Genomic DNA, 23333 nt, shown 5'->3' on the forward strand with positions numbered 1-23333 from the left:
CAAGTGCTCTACCACTGAGCCACAACCCCAGCCCTGGGTACAAATATTTTTTTACTTCATTTTTTAAAGAAAGAAACCAAATTTGAGACAAATTGTGACTTACATGGGTCACAATCTTTCCATTTCCTCACACAACTGCAATAGCTTCAAAGACCCATCACAAAACACACCATATAATAGTTCTTCAGAATTGTCTTTCGAATGAAGCACTAATTCACCTGGTTACTGCCTCTTCCAATCTCCTTTCCTTATTGCTCACCATCCACCTTGTGCTTACTCTACCCAACAGAGTTTTCATGTTGTTCCTTTTGATGAATTATAACAGAAACAAAGGAATGTGAAGATCCAGGGCCCATGAGACTCCCCACTTAGGGACTGATCTGGCTACCCTATTTAAAAGAATTTGATGGCTCTCACTGGCAACATTTACCCTCTAAAAGAACTCCTAATCCAACAGCATTTTGTAGAATTCATTACGAAATACCTAGCATTATTTCAGGTTTTATATTTCTCATAAAAATCAAGATCAAACTCAGTTAAAATGTTATAAGATGAAGTCTCTTTATGGAGTATGATTTCTACAATAGTTTCTGGAACTTTAGGATGGTAGTGTTCTTGAACATGTAGGAACATTTCCCCACTTTCTTCAGTGAGACATTGATTGTTCCAACCTGCCTTAACAAATCTAGAATGTAGGAAAACTTTAGAGGCAACAGTTAGGTTAGAAAAGCGCAATTGGTCTATGTCTGTACCACCCTGAATGCTCATGATCCTGCCTGAGCTCAAAAGCTATGCAGGTCTGAGCCTGGTTAGTATTTGGGTGGAAGAAAGGGGTGCCGAATCTACTTTTGTATGTCATTTGTCTGAGTTTGAGATCACGTCAATTATCCAGGGGAAAAAAAAGATCGGGGAGGACTGATGGAGATTATGGGGTAAGAGCAGGAGGTAAAGCCCTGAGGACCACACTTTCTCACTCCTACTGTTTACCTGTAAGCTCGATGAGCTGTTCCCTGAAGGAGCTCCTGTTCTTCTATTTCAGACTTCAGTTCACTCAATTGCACCGCCAGTTCTTTCTCCAATAGCTGGGTCCTCTCTGTGGAAGTGATCTTATAAATTTCATCCATGTTTTGCATTTGCTCTTTTTCCGTATCCCTGAAAAACGAGAGCATAAAGCTTGTGGCTGACTTCCCCAGCAACCATTATCCAGCCGGTGGGACTTGATCTTTCTCCAAGAAATATTGTCAACTTCATGGAAAAACATGCTTTTGCAATTTGAAGGAACATTTGGGTTAGACTGTTGTCGTTTATAATTTATTACCATTATGTAAATAGTAGAGAGAAAGTAGGCTAGACTCTCCACTCACCAAAATCACCTGCTTAAAACTGGCAACTGTTAGAAGAAAACATAGGGTCAACACTCCATAAGATTGGTTGCAGGCACTGACTTCTTCAACAAGATCCCTAAAGCTCAAGAAATAAAACAAGAATCAATAAGGGAGATGCTACCAAATTAAAAAGTTTCTGCACAGCAAAGGAAGTGATTTGAGAGCATTGGTACCACCAGTGATGAGAATCAATCAGGGCCAAGTTCCATTTCTCCAGATGTGACAATGGAACACTGGAGACTCCGAGGTAAGCATAGAAGGCAAGTTTTATTTAAAGGATAGAACAGAGACAGACTTCTCCCCAGAGAAGGGGTCCAGAGCTGGTATCCAAAGATGGGGTAGTGTCCTCCCCCTTTTATACATTTTAGATTTTCTTTGGCGGCAGCAGCAGCAGGTAAGGCTTAGCCCGGCCGTCCAGGGACCCTGGCTCCTCAAGCACTCACTGCCGGCCCATTCCACCCGCAGCTCACAAGCCTCCTGTGGGCCTGAGTCCTCAGGCTGTGAACTAGCCCCAGCTACACCAGCACCTCCAATGCTTCAGGGGCTCCTGGGCTCTGATGACGAGGAACAGGAAGACCCCAAGGACTACTGCAAGGGTGAGGCGGATCTTGGGTACATGTGGCCAGATTGCCAATGCAGGAGCTCAGGTCAACCTGGAAGGAAAAGGGTGCCTAAAGGCTGGGCCCACGTGTGCTGGGTGGCTGGTAGGGATCGCTGTCCTGGGGAACAGGAAGGGAGACACCCCCACGATGATCTACTGGCTCTCTTTGGCAGGTGGCTACTACCCAGTGAAGATCGGTGACCTGTTCAATGGGCGGTACCACGTGGTGCGAAAACTGGGCTGGGGCCACTTCTCTACCGTCTGGCTCTGCTGGGACGTCCAGTGAGTGGCCCCTCCGTCCCCAGGACCCGGTGCTTGCTGGGATCCTGCTTTGGGCTTGGTTGAGGCCACCACTATGCTCATGCCCTTTCCCCCCTTATCTTGCTTTTCTCTTCTCCCCATCTTGCTTACGTGACCAGTGGTCAGGAGATGAGCCAAAAGGTGAGAAGGAAGCCCTCCAGGTGTAACTTTCTACATCTGCTCAAACAGGCAGCTCTGGAGATGCTTGTTAACAGCCCTTTGGGAGGAACTGTTCCCTATAGGCAATGGGTGGAGGGGAAGGGCTTTGGAGATGTCAGCTTTGGATTTTCTTTTCTTTCCTTTCCAACCAGCCCCCATCTTCCCAATCAAACCCAACTGTTTATTAAATATATTGACGGCCATTTGTTTCCCAGCTTCAGCATGAAAAGAGAAACTACAAAATAGAAGAATTTTTTTTTTTTACCAGTTACTGCTCTGACAGGGGATTAATATCCAGAATATACAGAGAGCTCAAAAAACTTAATACTGATAAATGGTTGGAAATGGAGAACATCATGCTAAATAAAAGAAGCAGATTCAAAAAATCAAGGGTCGAATGTTTTCCCTCCCGTGGAAGCTAGAGCAAAATAAGGGAAAAAAGAGCAGGGATCAGATGTCATGAAGATATAGGGAAGATCAATGGAGTGGAAAAAGGAAATTGAGAGGGAGGAAGGATAGGAAAGAGGAGGAAATGCAAATGAATTTAATAAAATTGCATTGTGTGCATATATAAAGATACCATAGGGAATTCCACCTTTATGTATATACTGTAAATAGTAGAAAAAAAGTAGGTTAGACTCTCCACTCACCAAGATCACCCTCTAAAAATTGGCAACTGTTAGAAGAAAATATAGGGTCAACACTCCATAAGATTGGTTGCAGGCACTGACTTCTTAAACAAGATTCCTAAAGCTCAAGAAATAAAACAAGAATCAATAAGGGAGATGCTACCAAATTAAAAAAGTGATCAAAAATAAATAAATGAGTGAAAGGGAGATAAATAAAATAGAAGAAGGAAAATAGTGGGAGGTTGGGGGGGGGAGTGGGGAAGAAAGGGAGTAAATCAAATTACATGCATGTATGATTTTGTCAAAATAAATCCAACTACTGTGTATGACTACAATGGTATAACAAAAAAAAAATTGTCTGCTGAATTGGTACCATATAAATGACAATGAACAACGAAGACTTCCTATTTTGAAATGAGACCAATGCAGGGGAAGGACAAGATGATTGGGGACCCAAATAGAGGTCATGCCCTGTGTGAAGAGGTTATCTTCTTTACCCAATGGTATCCAAAGTCCCATATTGCCTCAGGAATCACCAAACGCACCAGGCAGGGGACATGTCCCTGAATCCTACGGAAAAAAAGCATCTTTCAGTCTGAAAAATCCACAAACTCTAACAGAGCCCAGGCAAAGGCAAAGAGAACAGATCTACAAAAGATACCATTAGCATTTCTACTCTTCTGGCAAGGCACTGAGGCAATTGAAATTAGTGTGATGTGTAGAAAATGAAGGAATCCTGTGTTTCCTGGTGCTTTTTTTCTGGGAGTGGTGGTGCACTCCTGATCCAGGCTACTCGGTGATACCACCAGTTATCCGAGCCGAGTTCTGCTCCCTCAAGCACACTAAGTCAAGCATATAATGCAGGGTTTGCTTTAAAAGGAGTAACACACACCTCTCCCGGGAGAAGGGAGCCAAAGTTGTATCCTGGGATCCCAAGAAGTGAGGATGTCTAGCCCCTTTTATACATCCTAGATTTCTTTGTTCTTTTGCCTCCCTACCCCCCCTTATCTCTCTCTTTCCTGCATATGTGACTAAGCTCAGGAGATGGCCCTTGTGGGATGCCCAAAAGGTGAGAAGCAGATGGGCAGGGGGAAGAGCCAATGGAGTCATCCAGGCAGGAAGCAGCCCCGGAGACAATAATTAACAACTTTTATTATTCCCTGTAGGGAGGGACAATTCCTGGGACAGGTTACCTTAACAACAGGTTGGAGCAGGGGCAGGTTATCTTTTTTTTTTTCCTAATAATTTTTTAGTTGTAGGTGGACACAATGCCTTTATTTTTATTTAGTTATTTTTATGTGGTGCTGAGGATCAAACCCAGTGCCTCACTCAGGCTAGGCCAACGATCTCCCACTGAGCCACACAGAACCCCTGCCCCTAGGGGCAGGTTATCTCCATGAGGGTGGAGGAAGGTCTCTAAAGACATTAACATTTCTATCCCTCAGGGATGGTCTCCAAATTGGCCTCCATTCTCTCTATCTGACCCGATTACCTATCTGCACTGACTGCCTGTCTTTAATTCTGGCTTCTTCGGGAGGCTGCAGCAGGAGGATCTCAAGTTCATGGCAAATTCAAAGCTGTCCTGGGCAACTTGGCAAGATCCTATCTCAAAAAAGGGTAGGGGAGGGAGGGGTGTCTGGGGTTGTAGCACAGTAGAGTTCAGTGGTAGAGCACTTGCCTGGCATGTATGAAGCCCTGGTTTGGACCCCAGTACCACCAATGAAAGAGAGTGAGCCTTTTTTTTCTCCAGTTTCTGAGGATTTGAACTTAAAACTGAAAACTAGCTCAGCATTCATTGATAAAGGAATGAATTAAACCTATAAGGACAGATCCATAATACTTAGTATTCTTCCCTTAAATATGTTCTTCCCCCTTTGACCATTTAAAATATACAAAAATTACAAGGAAATTAATAGTAACCCCATGAGGCTGGGGCTGTAGCTCAGTGGCAGAGCGCTTGCCTTGGATGTGGAAGGTACTGGGTTCAATCCTCAGCACCACATAAAGGCATGCTGCCCATCAACAGCTACAAAAAATAATAAAAAAAAATAGTAACACCATGAAATCACTGGATATGATCTAATTATGTTAATGTCCTCACATTAATATGTTTTCATATATATTTACCTATGTGTGGGTATATGTATGTGGACATGAAATTCCTCACTTCAGTATGAATAAATTATATGAATTTTAAAAATGTTCTCTGTTTCACTTTTGACTGTGGGGGTTTATCAGGTGAGAATGCGTGCCTCTTGCCCCACCTTCAGGTTCTCAAAGATTTGTGGAGATTATATTCTAAATACTGTGAATGGCAGTTATTGCTGACATCTAATCTGCTTCAACTGGAACATGGGTATATACAATATTCTCTCCACATAGCTAAAGTGTTTATCTAAAGGGTTTTTAAAATTATTATTTGTTTGAAGACATGAGCTTCTGGCTATGCAAAATATACCAAGGATGGAGAACTGTTTAACATGATCATGAAGCTGGATGCAGTGATGCATGCCTGTAATCTCAGTGACTGGGGAGGCTGAGGCAGGAGGATTGGGGATTCAAAGTCAGCCTCAGCAACTTAGCGAGACCCTAATAACTCAGTGAGACCCTGTGTCTAACTAAAATACAAAATAGGACTGGGGATATGGCTCAGAGGTACAGAGCCACTGGGTTCAAACCCCAGTCCAAAAACAAAACCAAAAACAGCATGATCATGATCCATTCATATTTGGGTTTGGAAGAAAATTATACTTGTGCATTAAATGTGTTTTCTTCATTTTGACTGTCTATATTCGACTTCCTGATTTTACCAATGGATAAAAATAGTGGATAATTTCCACCCCACTCCCATCTGGTTCACAGTCAAGACAAATTCAACATAACTTTTAAGTACCTGGTGTCCATATTCTAATTTACAATGACCCACAAGTCCAGAGACCCATGAATTGCAGGGGATTCAATAGATGATGTGTTTCTGCCTGTACCTGCCCTCCACAAGGAGGAATAAAGTCACTGTTAATTCATGTGTCCAAGATTTAAAATATTTAAACCTTTTTTCCTTTTTGACCTTCCTAGATTTTCATTTTTCCTTTCAGAGATATTTCATTTTTTCCAGATAATCTGCTGCTGTTTTAACAATTTAAGCTGTGGAGATGTTTTGTGTAGCAATAAAAGGAACATCTACAGGTCTTAGCATCTACAGGTCTATGTGGAGGCTTCCTTTGAGAGTACATTTGTTCTTTCTGTAAATATTAAAAATGGAAACGCGCATCCATGTTCAGTGTAGACCGTGAACCTGCTGAGTAATAAATCTGCCATGTGGGGCTCGCTGCTGGAGCTTATTAAAATGCACTGTATGGCTCTTAGCAAAAGTCAAATGTTGTTATGAAAAATATTTGCCACTTGGCAGTGTCCTTTCAAGTTGGACAAACAGTTAAACAGCTGCCTTAACAGCTGCATTCCAACCGGCTGCCAAGAGCAGCAGCAACAGAAACTGGCTGATTCTTCTCCCAGAGGACAGATATTCTGCCTCCACTTCCTGGTCAGTTTCAACACTTCACAACTCAGAAATGAGAACATTTAATCCTGCACTGTCTAGCTTGCTCTGCTTAAGGACAGTATTCAGAAAATTAACATAAGGAGAGGTTAGTCTTTGACAACTGTCCACAAAATGGATCTGACTCAGAGGAATCCATAGCTGCTGAGCACTAGCTTCAAAGAGACAAGTGTTTATGTGGGGTGGGAGACAGTGGAGAGAATGGTTCCTTTTATTGAGCACTTACTGTGTGTCAGGCAAACTGGATTCTCATTTAGTTTTGGAAAAGAGCTTCTCATAAATTTCTTCAGTAGCATTTTTATTAAGTACATTTAATTAACTATTTGTTACTTTTATATGTTGAAAGTAGTGGTAAAATTTAAATTCTAATAAGACAAAGATAGATTATCTTGAGCAGAGTTGGGAAGTGTTCAGTGAGTGGCTGGAATGAACTTGGATGGAGATAGAGTGGGCATGTTTAAGAGAGTAACAGTGAGTACCTTTACACGCTGCCAGGAAATGGATAATGTGTGTTAAATATTTCAAGGTATCTACTAAAAGAATAGAAATGCAACTTAGAGCTTCCCAGACAAGTGGGAGTGAGGGGGTGGGATAGGACTTTTAAATCCAACAAAAGGCAGGAAAAGAGGTAGGGAGAATTGGTAGAAATAAGTTCAAATATATCAGTAATTATAATAAATGTAAGTGGATTAAGGCTATCTATCAAAAGACATAAATCACAGCTTCAAGTGTTCTTAAGGTCTCTCAATTTTGGTGATGGGATGTACCAAAAAACAGTAATGATTTTTATTATAGCAAATGGCAGAATTTAAACTGATAAGCATGCTGATCCTATATCACTGTGGAGAACCTCAACCTTCTTCATGAAGCTTCATGCACAGATAGATACTCTATGATCTTCCTGATCTATCATATTTTTAATGCATGGTCATCTTGATCATCGAATGTTCTTCCATGCTTGATGAAATTTTTCTATTTTTCCATTGCATGCCAGCTTCTTCATTAGTAGGGATATAGCTAAGCCGTTTTAACAAAAAGACACAATCATCAAAGTGGCTAAGTCTCTCTTTTATAACAGTGCTAATGTAAGGGACCGGAGCAGGTTTGCTATGACTGGGCATTTGAGGACAGAGATTCCAAGTCTGCTCCATCATCCCCTAGACACTGTCCAGACAAACACATTAGGGTAGTTCCTCAGTGTAGCTGTGTAACATGACCTTTGTAGCAGGCACATGGTATAGATATATTTGATGGTCTGAATTGAATAACCTGCTTCTATTTCTAGTTTTTGAGAATTCTTTTTTTCCTTAAAAGGATATTCAGTTGTGTCAAATGCATCTGTTGAGATAATCGTGATCTTCCATATATATATCTATCTGTTATTGTGGTGAATTATATGGATTTTAAAGTGTTGATCTAACATTATGTTTTTGAAATAAACTCCATATGGTCATGATTTTTTTTTAATAGAAAAGTAGATCAAATTCTCTACTATGTTATTTTAGGGTTTTTGTATTTAAATTTCTGAAATTAGCCCTGTCATTTTCTTATTTTATTTTTTTTTGTCAAATTTTGGTCAAGTTTATGCTGGCCTCATAAAACAAGTTGTGAAGTAACTTTCTTCTCTATTTTCTGAAAAAAGAAAATGATTTGTAATACTTCTTCCTTAAATGGTTGAAATATTTCACCTGTAAAACATTTTAACATGAAGTTTTCTTTTCAGTACTGAGGATTGAGCCCAGGGGCACTTTACCACTGAGCTATATCCATAGCCCTTTTAAAAACTTGCAAAATTGCCCAGGCTGGCCTCAAACTTGTGATCTTCCTGCTTTCCAAGTAACTGTGATTACTGGTATCAGTTGCTGTGTCCAGCTTCTGAAGTTTTCATTAATAAACTCAATTTCTTTAACAGATATATTTTATACGTACATATATTATGCATTCATATTTTGTATTTATTTTTGTATTCATTTTAATAATATATTTTTTTAAAAACATTTGCCAGATGTCACCCGTGAAATGTGCATAAACCAAATGGGCATGCAAGCCATTGGGTAGGAAAATCTGTTATCTGGGAACTCAAGCAGCACTCCTGCTGATTTGAGACTGCCCAGTTCATGTGATATCCTACCTAGCTCTGTCAGGTTCAGCACTGCACTGGAGCTGGGGTGACCCACTGGAGCCACACAGACACACAGCCTCTCAGAGATGGGTGTGCCTTCCAAGATGCCAATCAACGTGTTGACTGCAAGACACCATGAAGCAAGACTCCACCCGCTGAAACCTAAACCCTGTCTTTGTTGTACTCTCCCTTAAATAAAGGACCATTTTCTATTTATTGGGTTCTAGCTCCCACCAGGGCTGGAGGACCTATCAGATGCTCTGCTTCCTCTTTATCTAATTTCTGGCTCTGTCTCTTTATTTCTTTTTTTAAATTAATTATTTTATTTAGGCATATATGATAGCAGAATGCATTTTGATTCATGTACACAATCGCAGCACAACCTTACATTTCTATGGTTGTACATGATGTAGTGTAATACTATATATTAATATGGTAATTATGTCCATTTCTTCCACCATCTTTCCTGCCCCCATGCACCCTCTCTACCTTCTCTACCCTTTGCCCAAAGTTCCTCCATTTTTCCCATGCTTCCTCCAGTCTTTGTTAAGGATCAGCCTCCATTTATCAGAACATTTGGCCTTTGGGTTTTGGGGGATTGGCTTACTTCCCTTAGCATGATTATTCTCCAACTCCATCCGTTTACCTGCAAATGCCATGATTTTATTCTCTTTTAATGCTGAGTAATATCCCTTACTAAACATTTCAGATGTTCTTTTTCTCAGGTGGCTCACAACCTTCTGAACCGGAATCTACCCTGGCAGGGTGCTGGCCACCCTGTGATAAACATTCATATATAAAATATCTAAGTAGACAAATTTGGGGGGTATAAGGTTGTTTAATACAGTCTCATATTTGTAACAGCTTAATTGAGATATAGTTAACACACAATACAGTTAACCCACATAAAATGTATAATCAATGGTTTTTAGTGTATACATGGATTCATACAGCCATCAATCACCACAATCAATTTTAGAACATCTCATCACTCTCTCTCCCCAAAAGAGTCCATTCCAATTAACAATCACTCCCTGTTTTTCTCTAAGCCACTCCTACTCAGTACACAGCATCCAATAATCTTACTTTGTCTCCAAAGATTTGCCCATTCTAGACATTTCATATAAATGGAACTGTACAGTATGTGGTCTTTCATGACCATCTTTAATTTAGCATAATGTTTTTAAGATTTGCCCATGTTTTAGCATGTATCAATATTTCATTCTTTTAAAAATATTTTTTTATTGTTGTCAATGAACTTTTATTTATATGCAGTGCTGAGCATCAAACCCAGTGCTTCACACATGCTAGGCAAGCGCTCTACCACTGAGCCACAAACACAGCCCCACTTCATTCCTTTTTAATGACTGAATAACATTGCATTGTAACTTGACTACACAATATTTCGTTTATTTACTCATTGGTTGGTGGACATCTGGGTTGTTTCCATTTGGGGGCCATTGTGAATAATGCTGTAATGAATTTTCAGGTACAAGTTTTCCTGTACATATGTTTTCATTTTCCTTGAGTATACATGCAGGAGTAGGATTGCTGGGTCAAATGATAACTGTCTGACCTACTGAGACACTTCCAGCCATTTTCCAAAGTGGCTGCACTCATTTACATTCTCATCAGCAATGTTGGAGTATTCTAATTTCTCCACAGCCTTGGCAATACATGTTAGTCTTATTTTCCAGATTTTTTATTGATACATTACATATTTGTACATGCACACAATAATAAAATTTGACCACTATCACTCCCCAGCACTTCTTCCTCCCTTCCCACCTCCATTTCCTCTACTGATCTCCCTTTGACGTTCATGAGATCTGCCCCCACCTTTCTTTTCCTTTTTCCTCTCTAGTTGCTATGAGAGAAAACAAAAAAACATTTGATCTTCTGAATTTGACTTATTTCACTTAATGTAATGGTCTTCAGTTTCATTTATTTTCCTGCAAATGACACAATTTCTTTTCTTTTTTGGGGATGGGGGTACTGGAGGGTGAACCAGGGGCACTTAATCACTGAGCCACATCCCCAGCCTTTTTTATATTTTATTTTGAGACAGGGTCTTGCTAAGTTGCTTAGGGCCTCACTAAGTTGCTGAGGCTGACTTTGAACTTATGATCCTCCAGCCTCCCAAGCCAGTGGGATTACAGGCATGTGCAACTAACTGTGCCTGGTTACTTTTATTTTTCTTTATGGCTGAATAAAATTCCATTGCATATATGTAGCACATTTACTTTATCCATTCATCCACTGATGCTCACCTAAGCTGGTTCCATAGTTTGGCTATTGTAAATTGTGCTGCTATAAACATGGGTATGCATATATCACTGTAGTATGATGACCCGAATTTCGTTAGGAAAAATACCTGGGAGTGGTATCACTGAGTCTTCTGGTGGTTCTGTGCCTAATCTTTTGAGGATCCTCTGTGCTGACTTCTATAATGATTATACTAATCTGCAATGTAAGAATGTAAAAGTGTTCCTTTTTCTCCATATCCTCTCCAGCATTTATTATTTGTGTTTTTGATGACTGCCATTCTGACTGGTGTGAGATGAAATCTCTGTTGTTTCGATTTGCTTTTCCCTAATTACTAATGATGTTGAACATTTTTTCATGTTTGTTGGACATTCATATTTCTTCTTTTGAGAAGTGTCTGTTTAATTCCTTTACCCAGAGATCCTGTCTCAAAAAAAAAAAAAATACAGGGAGCAGGGAACAGTGGCTGGGGTTGTGGCTCAGCAGTTAAGTGCCCCTAGGTTCAATCTCTGGTACAAAACAAAAAACAAAAAAAACTCCTTTGCCCATTTATTAATTTAGTTATTTTACTTTTTGCTGTAAAGTTCTTTTGAGATTTTCATATATTCTAGATATTAATCCTGTCAGAAGAGCAGTTAGCAAAGATTTTCTGATTCTGTAGGTTCTGCACACTCCAAATTGTTTCCTTTGCCATCCCATTGATTAACTTTTAGCATTATTTCCTGAGCTTTAGGGGTCCTATTGAGAAAGTCATTGTTTAATGTCTATATGCTGGAGTGTTGATCCTGCATTTTCTTTTGGGAGTTGCATAGGTTTCTAGTCTAATTCCTAAGTCTTTGATCCATTTTAAGTTTTATGCAGGTGAGAGATAAGCTTCTAGTTTCACTTTTCTACATGTGGATAACCAGTTTTCCCAGCACCATTGTTAAAAAGGCTGTCCCCAATGTATGTTTTTGGCACACCTGTCAAGGATCAGATGACCACAGATGTTTGTCTTCTATTCTAATGGTTTATGTGTCTGTCTGCTTTTATGCCAGTATCATGTAGTTTTTGTTGCTATCGCTCTGTAGTATAATTTGAAGTCAGGTATTGTGATGCCTCCAGCATCGCTTTTTTGGCTTAGAATTGCTTTGGCTATTCTGTGTGCTTCATTCTTCTAAATGAATTTTAGGATTGTTTTAATCCTAGTTCTGTGAAAAAATGTCATTAGTATTTTGATGGGGAGATGTTACTGTCTTTTTTAAAATTTTAAATTTAAACCATTTTAATTGGTGTGAAGTGATATGTCATTGTGGTTTTGGTTTGCATTTCCCAATGGCTAATGATGTCAAACATCTTTTCCTGTACTTATTAGTCATTTTTATGTCTTCTTTAGAAAAATGTCTATTCAGATCCTTTACTAGCTTTTAAATTTTGTTCTTTTTTATTGAAAAGTTGTGAGAATTCTTTATATGTTGTAGGTACATGTCTTTGATCAGATATATGATAAAGATGGGGCATATTTCCCCTTTCTTGATGTTGTCCTTATAAGCCTCTTATCTTTTTAATGTTTATAAAATGTATAGCAATGTCTACTTTTATATTCCTGCTATTAGAAATTTCTATACTTGCTCTTTTATCTTGATTAGTCTTATTAGAAATTTACTGATTTCATTAATCTTCTCAAAGAACCAATATTTACTTTTATTGAGTTTTCCGTTATTTAGATAAGTTTTCTCTGTGATTTCTGCTTACATCAGTTATGGTCATTGCTTTTAATAGCTAGAACTTAATTTGCTCTTCTTTTTCCAGCTGTCAAGATGGAAGCTTAGATCCATAGTTTCAATCCTCCTACAGTTTTATGCATTTAGCACTATAAATTTCCCTCAAAGCATTGTTTTTGCTACCTCAAACAAGTGTGGATTGTTGTATGTCATTATTTCTTAAATAGTTTATAATTTCCACTTGGATTTCTTCTCTAACCTACAGGGCATGGCAATACTGAAGTTCAAACCCAGAAAGGCTCTACTACTGGGTACAACCACTGCTACCAAGCTACATCCCCAGCCCTTTTTGATAGAGATAGGCTCTCACTAAATTGCATAGTTTGGCTTTCAATACTCCTGCCTCAGCCTCCTAAATTGCTGGAATTACAGGCGTACACCACCATACCTAGTGTTAATCATTAGTATTATAATAATCCTAGGAATTACAAGTTGCCTATTGTCTTATCCATAAAGATATGACAGTTTCCTTCAAATGAAAATATATGTATATTCCTATTTTCCAAATCTTTGGCGTCCCCATACCATATGATTATGTCTTTTACTTCAAATAATAATAAATCTCCTCAGCATTTGTTCATGGAAGGATTGGGTAACCATAAGGACTAAAGAAGATGACACTCTGCCCCTTATCAATACGTACATCATAGTTAGAAAATAAAACATCTTGTACCCTGAGAAGAGCAGCTAACAAAAACAGGATCACCGTCATTCATTTTCCCCAAATGAAAGAGGCCTTAAATTTCGTAAACTTATCAGTTACTGACTCCTTAATTAAAGCATTTTTATTACCAACTTTTGCAATGCTGATAGATGAAGCTATGCTAGTGATGACTAGGAAGGCAGGTGAGAAAACTGTCTTTTCTACCACTTCCACAGACAGACAACTGCAAACATAGTAATGTTACCGGTTTGTGTGTGTTGTTTATTTTTTGATGAGCTAGTCCTTTTAAAACTTGGAACTGCCAGGCATGGTGGCACATGCCTCTAATCCCAGCGACTCAGGAGACTGAGGATTCGAGGTTGTCAGTTCTAGGCCAGCCTCAGCAATTTAGTGAAGCCCTAAGGAATTTAGCAAAACTCTGTCTCAAAATAAAAAAAGGGGCTGGGATGTGGCTTAGTGGTTAAGCACTCCTAGGTTCAATCCCTGATACCAAAACAAAATCAAAAACCTGTAATTCTAGTTACTCAGAGGCTGAGGCAGAAGTATTACAAGTTCAAGACCAGCCTGGGCAATTTAGTGAGACGGTCTCAGAATAAAAAATAAAAAGGACTGCGGATGTAGCTGAGTGGTAGAGCCCCCGAGTTCAAGCTCAAGTATCATAAAACAAAACAACAACAAAACAAACTTGGAGTTGGTGACAAATTTTCCTTGAAAATAAATGTTTCCAAGTGCTTTGAATATTTCTTGAATAATTCTAGATTCCACCAAGATTTTATGTGTTTATTCACCAGAGTGATTCATCAACTACAGCCAAATCAATCACATAGTCTTTGAAGAGCAAGTGATGGGTTGTTTGAGGTACACCCTTTTCCTCCCATAGGGAGGATTCCATGTGGCAATAGGCTCTCAATTTAGTTGATTCTATTCCCTTTTCTGGTTCTTTGTTTCTTGGCCACATCTTGTTTTCACACTGGTTCTGATTTGTACACAACTACTTATTTCTCCTTTGGTGGCAACTGTTGAGAATATATTCTCTCTCTGGTCTACGAGGTAACAAATGCCAGATATCTGATCGTCCTTTGTTCCCTTTGAAGGCTCTGCCATCTCCTGTTATCTGAGATACATCATAACTTTGTCAAAGGTCTTAAGCCACTGGTTTAGTTGAACTGATGGACCTCACCAGCAGGTGGGGAAGCTGCTCTCAATCTCTGATTTACTGTTTTCTGAGCCTGAGGAAGCCTGTCATTCTTCATGTTTGTATGCCACTGAGTCCAGATAAATGAAAAATGAGAATTTTGTGTCCACGTGGAGATCTAGGGCTGCTAACACCAACCAATAACTCATGCTTTTTGTATTCTGATTACATTTCAACTATCTGAGGCTAATGTTACAAATTAAGGTTGGTGCTTCTGTGCTTTGAAGAACTTTCCTTTTCAAAATGAAAGGCATAATTTCTTTTTTATAATAGTTTATGTTCAATGATATATCTGTCACTGTCTAAAGTAGACTTTCTCCTTCAGGAAAATGTTGATTAATCAATCTATATATCTGAAATATTTTTTTTATGTAATTTCAGAGAAACTTCAAAGTTTTTGCTTGGTTTGTGTACCCATTCTAAAGTGAGCCTAAAGTTCTTTTATTTTTCATGCTTTCTTTTTTTCTCCCCCTTCAGTACCGAGGATTAAGCCCAGTCCTTTTTAAAATTCTTTATTTTGAGACAGGGTAACAAACAACTGTCCAGGCTGGCTCAACCTTGTGAACCTCCTGCCTCAGCCTCCAGAGTTTCTGGAATTACAGTCATGCACTACTGCACCTGGCCATAGAAACTGTCCTAATTTATAAATTAGAATTAAGTTGATCATTAAATAATATTTGACAATTAACTACAAAGTAAAAATTATATTTTCAGAGAATTAAAAAAACCCTCATCCAATATTGATTAAATATACCCTTGTTTGGGTTTTCATACATTATAAGTGACCATCAATGAACAGGTAGAAAGGATATATAAACACATGTGGTAATTGGTATACATCTTTTTCTTTTTTATTAAGAAATGTGAAGAAATTTTTGTGCATCTTTCAATGGGATGTGCATACAACATAATGAATTTTTGTTTGTAAAAAATAATGCATTTTTTTTGTCATTGAAAAGTAAAAATTTAATTTTGTCTGGATGTGCCAGAATATGAAAGAAAATATTAAAAGATAAATATGAGGGTGTACCATAGAAGTAGGTGGTCTTGGTTTATTATAAAATACATTAACTGATTTTATAAAGTTGTCTGGAGGTACATAAATTTGTTTTCATAAGACAAAGACTTATGAATTTTATTCTATGAAATATGGGTAGCATTCTAAAAGAATAAAACTAGATTTGGATTTTTACTGTTAAATCCACAAATTATTGTTTTCTCTGAATAACAAGCAGTTAAAGTAGTGCCCACATAGCAGAACAGAAACAAAATACTCGAGAGCCTGCTAATGTGTTTGTCAGAAACTTGAACTGTTTTTTAAGTGCTTCATCCTTTAAAAAGTTCTTAAGTAAGCATTATTTTTTTAGTTATTATTTTTCTCCTTGTATTGCTTTTTCTGATATTGCCCTTCCCAAGTTCTTCCCCTACCTTTGGAATAACACTCAATGATTTTTATATTTAAACTGCCTTTGGAGTTTCCCCAACAGCTGCTAGACATTCACAAAGATTTACTTCTCTCAAAGGAGTACCTCTAAAAACAATTAGAAATATTTGATATACTCCAGATTTTTAAAAATATTTATTTTTTTAGTTTTAGGTGGACACAATATCTTTATTTTACATTTATATGGTATTGAGAATCGAACCCAGTGCCTCGTGCATGCTAGGCAAGCACTTTATCACTGAACCACAACCCAACCCTACTCCAGATATTTTATTACCCAAAACTACTATAAAAGGTATTCTTCTTAAGTCTTCAATATGAAAATTACTTGCAAATCAGTGAAGAGTTTAATGTGTTAAGAGTATGTAAATAAAATATCTTAAACAATTGGGTAACTTTCAGGTTTGATAAACATACTCATGTCCATGTATCAAGATTGATATAATAACTATTAAAAATAAATTCTTTTTAAAGGGAACAGGTGAAAATCCCAAAATATTTTATGGGATAAATTAAGAGAACCAGAAAAATTTCAAATGCTGGCTCTGTTCATATATATTTTCCCTTTCAGTTACATAAATTTTGACTAATCCTTAAAAAAAAGGATTGTGTTCTTTCAAAATAAATAATTCTGCCCTCTAAAGTGCAACAAAACATTCTTCCAAAGGTAATCTCTCTGAGCTGGTGTGGTGATACAAGCCTGTAATCCCAGTGATTTGAGAGGCTAAGACAGGAGAATCACAAGTTCAAGGACAGCCTCGGCAATTTTAGCAAGGCCAAAAGCAAGTTGTTGAGATCCTGTCTCAAAAAATATAAAAAGAGCTGGGGATGTGGCTCAGTGATTAAGCACTCATGGGGTTCAATCCCTGGTACCAAAAAAAAAAAAAGTAATAGTTCTACCAGGAGAGGAGGCCTATGCCTGCTAATCCCAGCTACTTGGGAGGATCTCAAATTTGAGGTCAGCTTTGAGACCCTGTCTAAAAATAAAAAATTAAAAAGGACTCAGTACCTCTGGATCCAATACCCAATACTGGAAGGAAGAAAAGAAAGAGACAGAGAAAGAAAGGGAGAAAGAAGGAAGAGAAGGAAAATAAGAGGATGAAGATGAAGGAAAGAAAACGGGGAGGAGAGAGAGAAGAAAGAGAGAGGCACTGGAGTCTGAAGGTCAGTCACATGAGCTATCAGTCATGCCTATATGACTGACCCTTAATAAAAAATCTGGACACCGGAGTTTGGGGGAGCTTCCCTGGTTGACAATACTTTGAGAATGCTGTCACACATGTTGTTGGGAGAATGAAATGCTCTCTGTATGGTGTCACTGGAAGAGGAAGAAAACAATACTACAGTAAAGGATCAAAAAAGCAGTTTTTTTTTTTTTTCCTCCCCTTGGCAAAAGCTGGGACTTTTATTACTTGTAAGATACTTGGGTAAATTTCCACCCCATTATTAGTTGACCACCAAACTACTGATCAAAGACTTTCAACGCCAACAACAACAAAATAGGTTTTGTAGAATTAGTTCAAGAAAGTCACAAAACAAATAGCAACAACAGTAATGAACACTAAGAGATATAGGACAGATATTGACTATAAAATCTTCATATTCCAAGAAAAGGTTTGGTCTTTGCCCAGCTCCTCCTGGAAGGTAAACTCCTTGGAATATCCTGCCTGATAGGAGTGTTTTTGTTTACCTAGAGCTTTAGGCCATGCCAGACAGTATTAGCCAACAATGTGATTTATGGTGGGAGACTTGGGCCATGTAGCTTCAGGTTGACCTCTGTAGGGGCTGGAGACTGAAAGTCAGCCAGATGGGCTATCAGCCTTGTCTACATGATTAACCCTCAGGAAAAACATCTGGACACCAAGCTTCCCTGGTTGGCAATTCTAGGAGAATGTGATCACACATTGCTGGGAGAAAGAAAAGTGCTGTCTACATGACTTCATTAGAAAAGGACAACTGGAAGCTTGTGCCTGGTGTCTCTTAGACTTTGCTTTCTATGTCTTCAGATGCTGATATAAATCCATATCCTTTTGCTGTAATATAGCATACACATGTGCATAAAAGCTTTTTTGAATTCTGTGAATCCTCTAGTAAATTACTGAACCCAACGTCATCTTTGGGGACCACCTGAGATACTCATATGAAGTAGCAATGAGTCACCTTGAGGGCACTTGCCTCGCATATGCAAAGCACTGGGTTAGATCCCCAGCATCACACACCCACATAAAGTCACCCTGTCCAGTTCTCATTCCCCAAGTTGGTGGAACTTGGAGTCTTTCCTACAAGTTATTGTCTAATAACTATGTCCACGATTTTGGCAACACTGATATCTGAAGTTACATGATGACCTTTTTGGATACTTGAGAAAATCATTTTTCTTTTCCAGTATCTTCATGAAACTCATTTGTTAGTAAATCCATTTGATAATTATCAATTCAGAATGCAGAATAAAGCAGAGGCAATTTTTCTGATTACATTTAGATAAAATAGAAGGGAAAGGGCAGAGTCGTTAATTCACAAAAGGAGAGACACTTAATCATAGATGTAGTAAACAAAGTATTATCAAAATAAAAGAAAAAATTAGAAAATCATTTTCTATCATGAAGAAAAATTTCTAGATTTTTTTCCTTTAAATAATTTTCACGTTTGCTGGTTTTGGTGATAGGGACTGAATCAAGGGGTACTATTAAGCTACATAGTCCTTTTATTTTTTATTTTGAGACAGCATGTCACTAAGTTGCTTGAGGGTCTTGCTAAGTTGCTCAGGCTGGCCTTGAACTTGAAATCCTCTTGTCAGCCTCCCAAGTCACTGAGATTACCAAGTGTGCCACCAGACCTGTCTACTTTTCATATTTTTTATTTAATAAATCTGTCCTTAGATTCCCTTGTAAATCCTTGCATATAAATTATTTTGTTTCTAAATGCTTTAGTCTCCAAATTGCTTATATTTTTATTCCAGTATATGGTAGTTTGGATCAATATTTCAGTGGAATGATTTAAGACAATCAAACTCTACTTTTTGTGGCCTATATTGGAACTCGATGAGAATGAAAAAATTCACATGCAAACATGCCACCTAAATACCACAGGCAGGGCTGTCTGTCTACTAGAGAGCTATTCTGTAAAAGAACAAAGAAAAAAGGGCAATATCTGGAAGTTTAGCTTGGGTGTTATCATTTTAATCACACAAGAAAGAACCAAAATATCTAATATGTTATAAATTCTTCCAAGTTTGTCAGAGAAGTTATATGCATAAAATAACAGAACACTTTTAAAAAAATCAGCTATTTTTTAGATTAAAATAAAAGTAGACATACTTAACCTAGAAATAGCTTTTGATTTTTACTGCATTTCTTAGCTTCAAATTTGTAGCTTGTTTCATTTTGGGGAGAATGAAGTTAATGCTGCTTTTTATGTGTCTAAGCACTGCAATATATAAAATATTAAGAATGTTACTCCTTTATACATATTACATATTTTGGATTAGCTCTTTCTAAAAATATTTTTAAGGTGTTAAAGAGATTTTTGCTAGAAATTTTAAGTTATAAAACAATAAATGTTCCACAGGATTCTTAGGAGAGTTTTTAAATTCAATTTTAAGTGGGTTTTCTGTGTACCAAAATGGTGTATGTTTTAAATAACACATACAGTGATGAAGAGTGAAATACTTTGCAATTCAGCCAGAAGATTCTGGACAACTGCCTTGTAAACATCAATCTTGTATTTCAGGCAAATGATTCACATTCTGTACTAGTTCACTAATAAGTTTTTCCAAGAAATACTCTACAAGCCAATGTACGTTTAACTTTAAGGTGAACTAATAAAAACCAACCAAACAAAAAAAGAGTTTCCAGACCCTTTTCTAAAATTTACTTTACAATAAAATTAAGCAAAGTTAGGTAAAAAGTACATTATTTTAGTTTGATTAGAAATTCTGGCTTACTTTACCTTCTCATAAAGACTAAGATAAATTAACCACTTAAGCAACCTTAGTCATTTATTGTGGTAACTAAACTTTTATAAGTGGGTAGAATCCCATTATAATGAGCAATATTCTTTACTTGCTTTTTTTTTGGCGGTGGGGCTGTTGGTGATTGAACCCAGGGGTACTTAACCATTGAGCTACATCCCCAGTCCTTTTTTGTGTTTTACTGGTCCCTTTACTCACTTTTTTTTTAATTTTAAATTTTATCTATTCTAATTATTTATATATGACAGAAAGTAATTCAATTCATATTACACAAATAGAGCACAAGTTTTCATGTCTCTGGTTGAACACAAAATAGTCACACTGTGTTTTCACTCATGTACTTAGGGTAATGATGTCCATCTCCTTCCACCGTCTTTCCTACTCCACCCTCCCTTTCCCCTCCCTCTCCTTTGCCCTATCTGAAGTTCGTCTATTCCTCCCATGCTCCCCCTGCCCCATCCCCATTATGAATCAGACATTTGGCATTTGGTTTCTTGGTATTGGCTAACTTCACTTAACATTATATTCTCCAACTCCATCCATTTATCTGCAAATGCCATGATTTTATTCTTTTAATGCTGAGAAATATTCCATCGTGTATATATACCAGTTTCTCTATCCTACTCACTTCTTTATAGCATTCCTTCCTATGTATGAACATCACCCAGAACAAAGTAGTTTTGATTATGATGTAATTACAAAGAAATCTGAATAGTATATTAAAAATAAAAAATACAAGTTTCCTTTTAGTAACTGTTTCATAAAGCTATTTTTTAAGGTACGATATTTATATTATCTACTCATTTAAAAAATATCCTATCAAGCTGTTTGCTCAGTGAGTGACATGTTTTTAAAGAGGGCTACATTGATATTATCAAGTTTTTAATTTTGATGGTGCTGCTTTTGATGTTTAGACAAGTATAGTCTGTCAAATGATAGCTCTTTGCTTATTACAGACTGGATACCTACAAATAGTTTTTCTGTAACAAGTCTCACATCTGTATGAACTATAAAACTGTCTAAGCACCTGCAGAACAAATTTCTGTCCTAACCATAGTCTAATGCTTGGTTAGATTCTACACAGAGGCAGAATAATAAGGTCATTTGTTCAGGGATTCAGGTTGAATATATTTGCCTATATTAGAAAAGCAATTTCTCTCATCTAAGTCAGCTAGTACATGAAATGCAAATTCTATAGACCAGAAAATATAATGGCATTGATTTAAATGAGATTTGTATTTGTAAAACATATAAAAAAAAGATTCATAATAGTATTTCTGGAATAACCAGTAGATTGCCACAAGCCATAGGAGGGAATTTGGAAATATTCCTATTTTTGACTGGCTATCCCACTTTTCTTCACAACATTTTTCAAACTCATTCTCAAAACAAAGTAGTTTTGTTTATGATGTAATTACAAAGAGCCAAACTTGGGCTGGGGTTGTGGCTCAGAGGTAGAGAACTCACCTAGCATGCTCGCCTAGTATGCATGAGGCACTCATCATAAAAATCCTCAGCACTACATAAAAATAAAGATATTGTGTCCACCTATAACTTAAAAATAATTTTTAAAAAAAGAGTCATACTTTTCTTCCTCTAACATCATTTAGGATTACATATAAAATTATAATATAGGGCTGGGCATGAAGGCACACACCTGTAATCCCAGCAGCTCAGGAGGCTGAGGCAACAGGATTGCAAGTTCAAGCCCAGCCTCGGCAACTTAGTGAGACCTGAATCGACTTAACAAGAAGGTATCTCAAAATAAAAAATAATAATAATAATAAAAAGTCTGGGAATGTGGCTCAGTGGTTAAGCACCCCTGGTTTCAATCCCAAGTACCAAAAAAAAAAAAAAAAAAGTTGAAGGCTGGGTTGCTCAGTGGTGGAGTATGTGTTTATTAGCTTGAACAGGTCCAGGATTTAATTTCCAGCACGACATAAAAACAAAAATAAATAAAATTATAATCCAATATTTACAAAGTTTCAAAAAATATTATCTTCACTATCTGTGATGCATTGTGATATTTCCAATGCTATTCTACATCTTTTAAAAATGGTAGAGGTGGCCACTAAATTGTTATAATTCACCAACAAGGCATGTTTTGTACTTTGGAAAACACTGATTGATCCAACCAATGAGGAAGCGGAAATATGAAGAAAATGAACGACTTAAGTTCTTGAAGAAAAGTGAGTAGTAAAATCATTTGCAATAATTCTGTGCACATATTATTTTTCTGCTTCAGTCTAAGTCATTACTGCCTAATTCCTGCCCCTCACTTCTCACTTCCCTCAATGTCTCATACCCATTTATGTCTTTGAAAATGAGACTGCTTATGGATTGGGTTTAGACAGCAAATGCTTGAAGTTAACTAAATGAGCTGTCAACAAGCCCAATGAAGAGTGAGATCAATACTGCCTAGATCAATATTGCCACCAGGCAAAAAAGCAGGTGAAAGCTACATAAAAAAATCATGACACAGAATGAAAAAATTACAAATGGGCCAATTCTCAAAGCACTTTATAATTAGATGAGAACAAACATTTAGTGGGCAAATAAATATTTATTGAGGATCTGTTTTGTGGTGATCACTAATACTTTCATGTTACCTGTTTTTTTTCCTTTTATTATATTTACATACATGTCTTAGCTCCCCTATCAGACTATAAGTAGCTTGAAGACAGAAGCACTGCCTGGTTTGTCTTAGAATCTCTCACAGCATCTAGCATAGAACTTTAAGATTATGATTATGTAGCACAGAACCTTAAGATTATTATGTGATTATTCCTATCAAATCTAACTAAAGAGCCCTTGGTGCTCAAAGCTCTTCCTTACAAGAACTTTGAGCACCAAGGGCTCTTTAGTTTGATACAGTCACATCACTGTATCAAAAAAAAAAAAAAAAACAAAAAAACAAAAAAACAAAAAAACATGATTCTAAGTGCCTGGAGAGCCTTGTGAAAGCCTCTCTACCCTGTCTCAAACAAACAACATTGGGCTACTCAAGTAGTGGTTACGTAAAATAGGGTCACATATTTTTGAAAGGGGAAACAGAAGGGCTGAACTGGAGCCTGAAACAGCAATACCCAGTTGAATGTCTGGATAAGACCATAAATATGGGTAATATATTTTCGTGAGATGTATCAAAAGGCAAATTACAACAAATCTGAAGATCTTAACTAACTTAGTGATTCTTAAATCAGGCAACATTTCACTCTATAAAACAGAAAAAGTGCTCCAATGAATTGAGCAGACAAGATTGGTTTTATAGTCAGAAAAG

The 23333-nt window shown here is 37.4% G+C and overlaps 1 protein-coding gene across 15 annotated transcripts in view; it reads right to left on the reverse strand.

The window, feature by feature from the left end:
* Cep57l1 (centrosomal protein 57 like 1) overlaps positions 1-23333 on the reverse strand; it is a 235012-nt gene that overhangs the window by 135466 nt on the left and 76213 nt on the right. For 13 of the 15 annotated variants that reach the window (XR_009225682.1, XR_009225684.1, XR_009225683.1 and 10 more), the window contains exon 2: positions 988-1152. Coding sequence is in view for 10 of the 15 variants with exons in the window: in XM_058575097.1 (XP_058431080.1) it covers positions 988-1152 (165 nt within the window). In the remaining 5 variants the exon portion in view is untranslated. Of the gene's footprint in view, positions 1-812; positions 1153-1364; positions 2817-23333 lie in introns of those variants that run through there. The other 2 variants (XM_058575094.1, XM_058575154.1) reach the window with 2 other exon arrangements.

Source organism: Marmota monax, unplaced genomic scaffold (genome assembly GCF_021218885.2).
Source record: "Marmota monax isolate L192 unplaced genomic scaffold, Marmota_monax_Labrador192_F-V1.1 WCK01_AAM20220418_F8-fsc00013, whole genome shotgun sequence".
Taxonomy (NCBI): Eukaryota; Metazoa; Chordata; class Mammalia; order Rodentia; family Sciuridae; genus Marmota; species Marmota monax.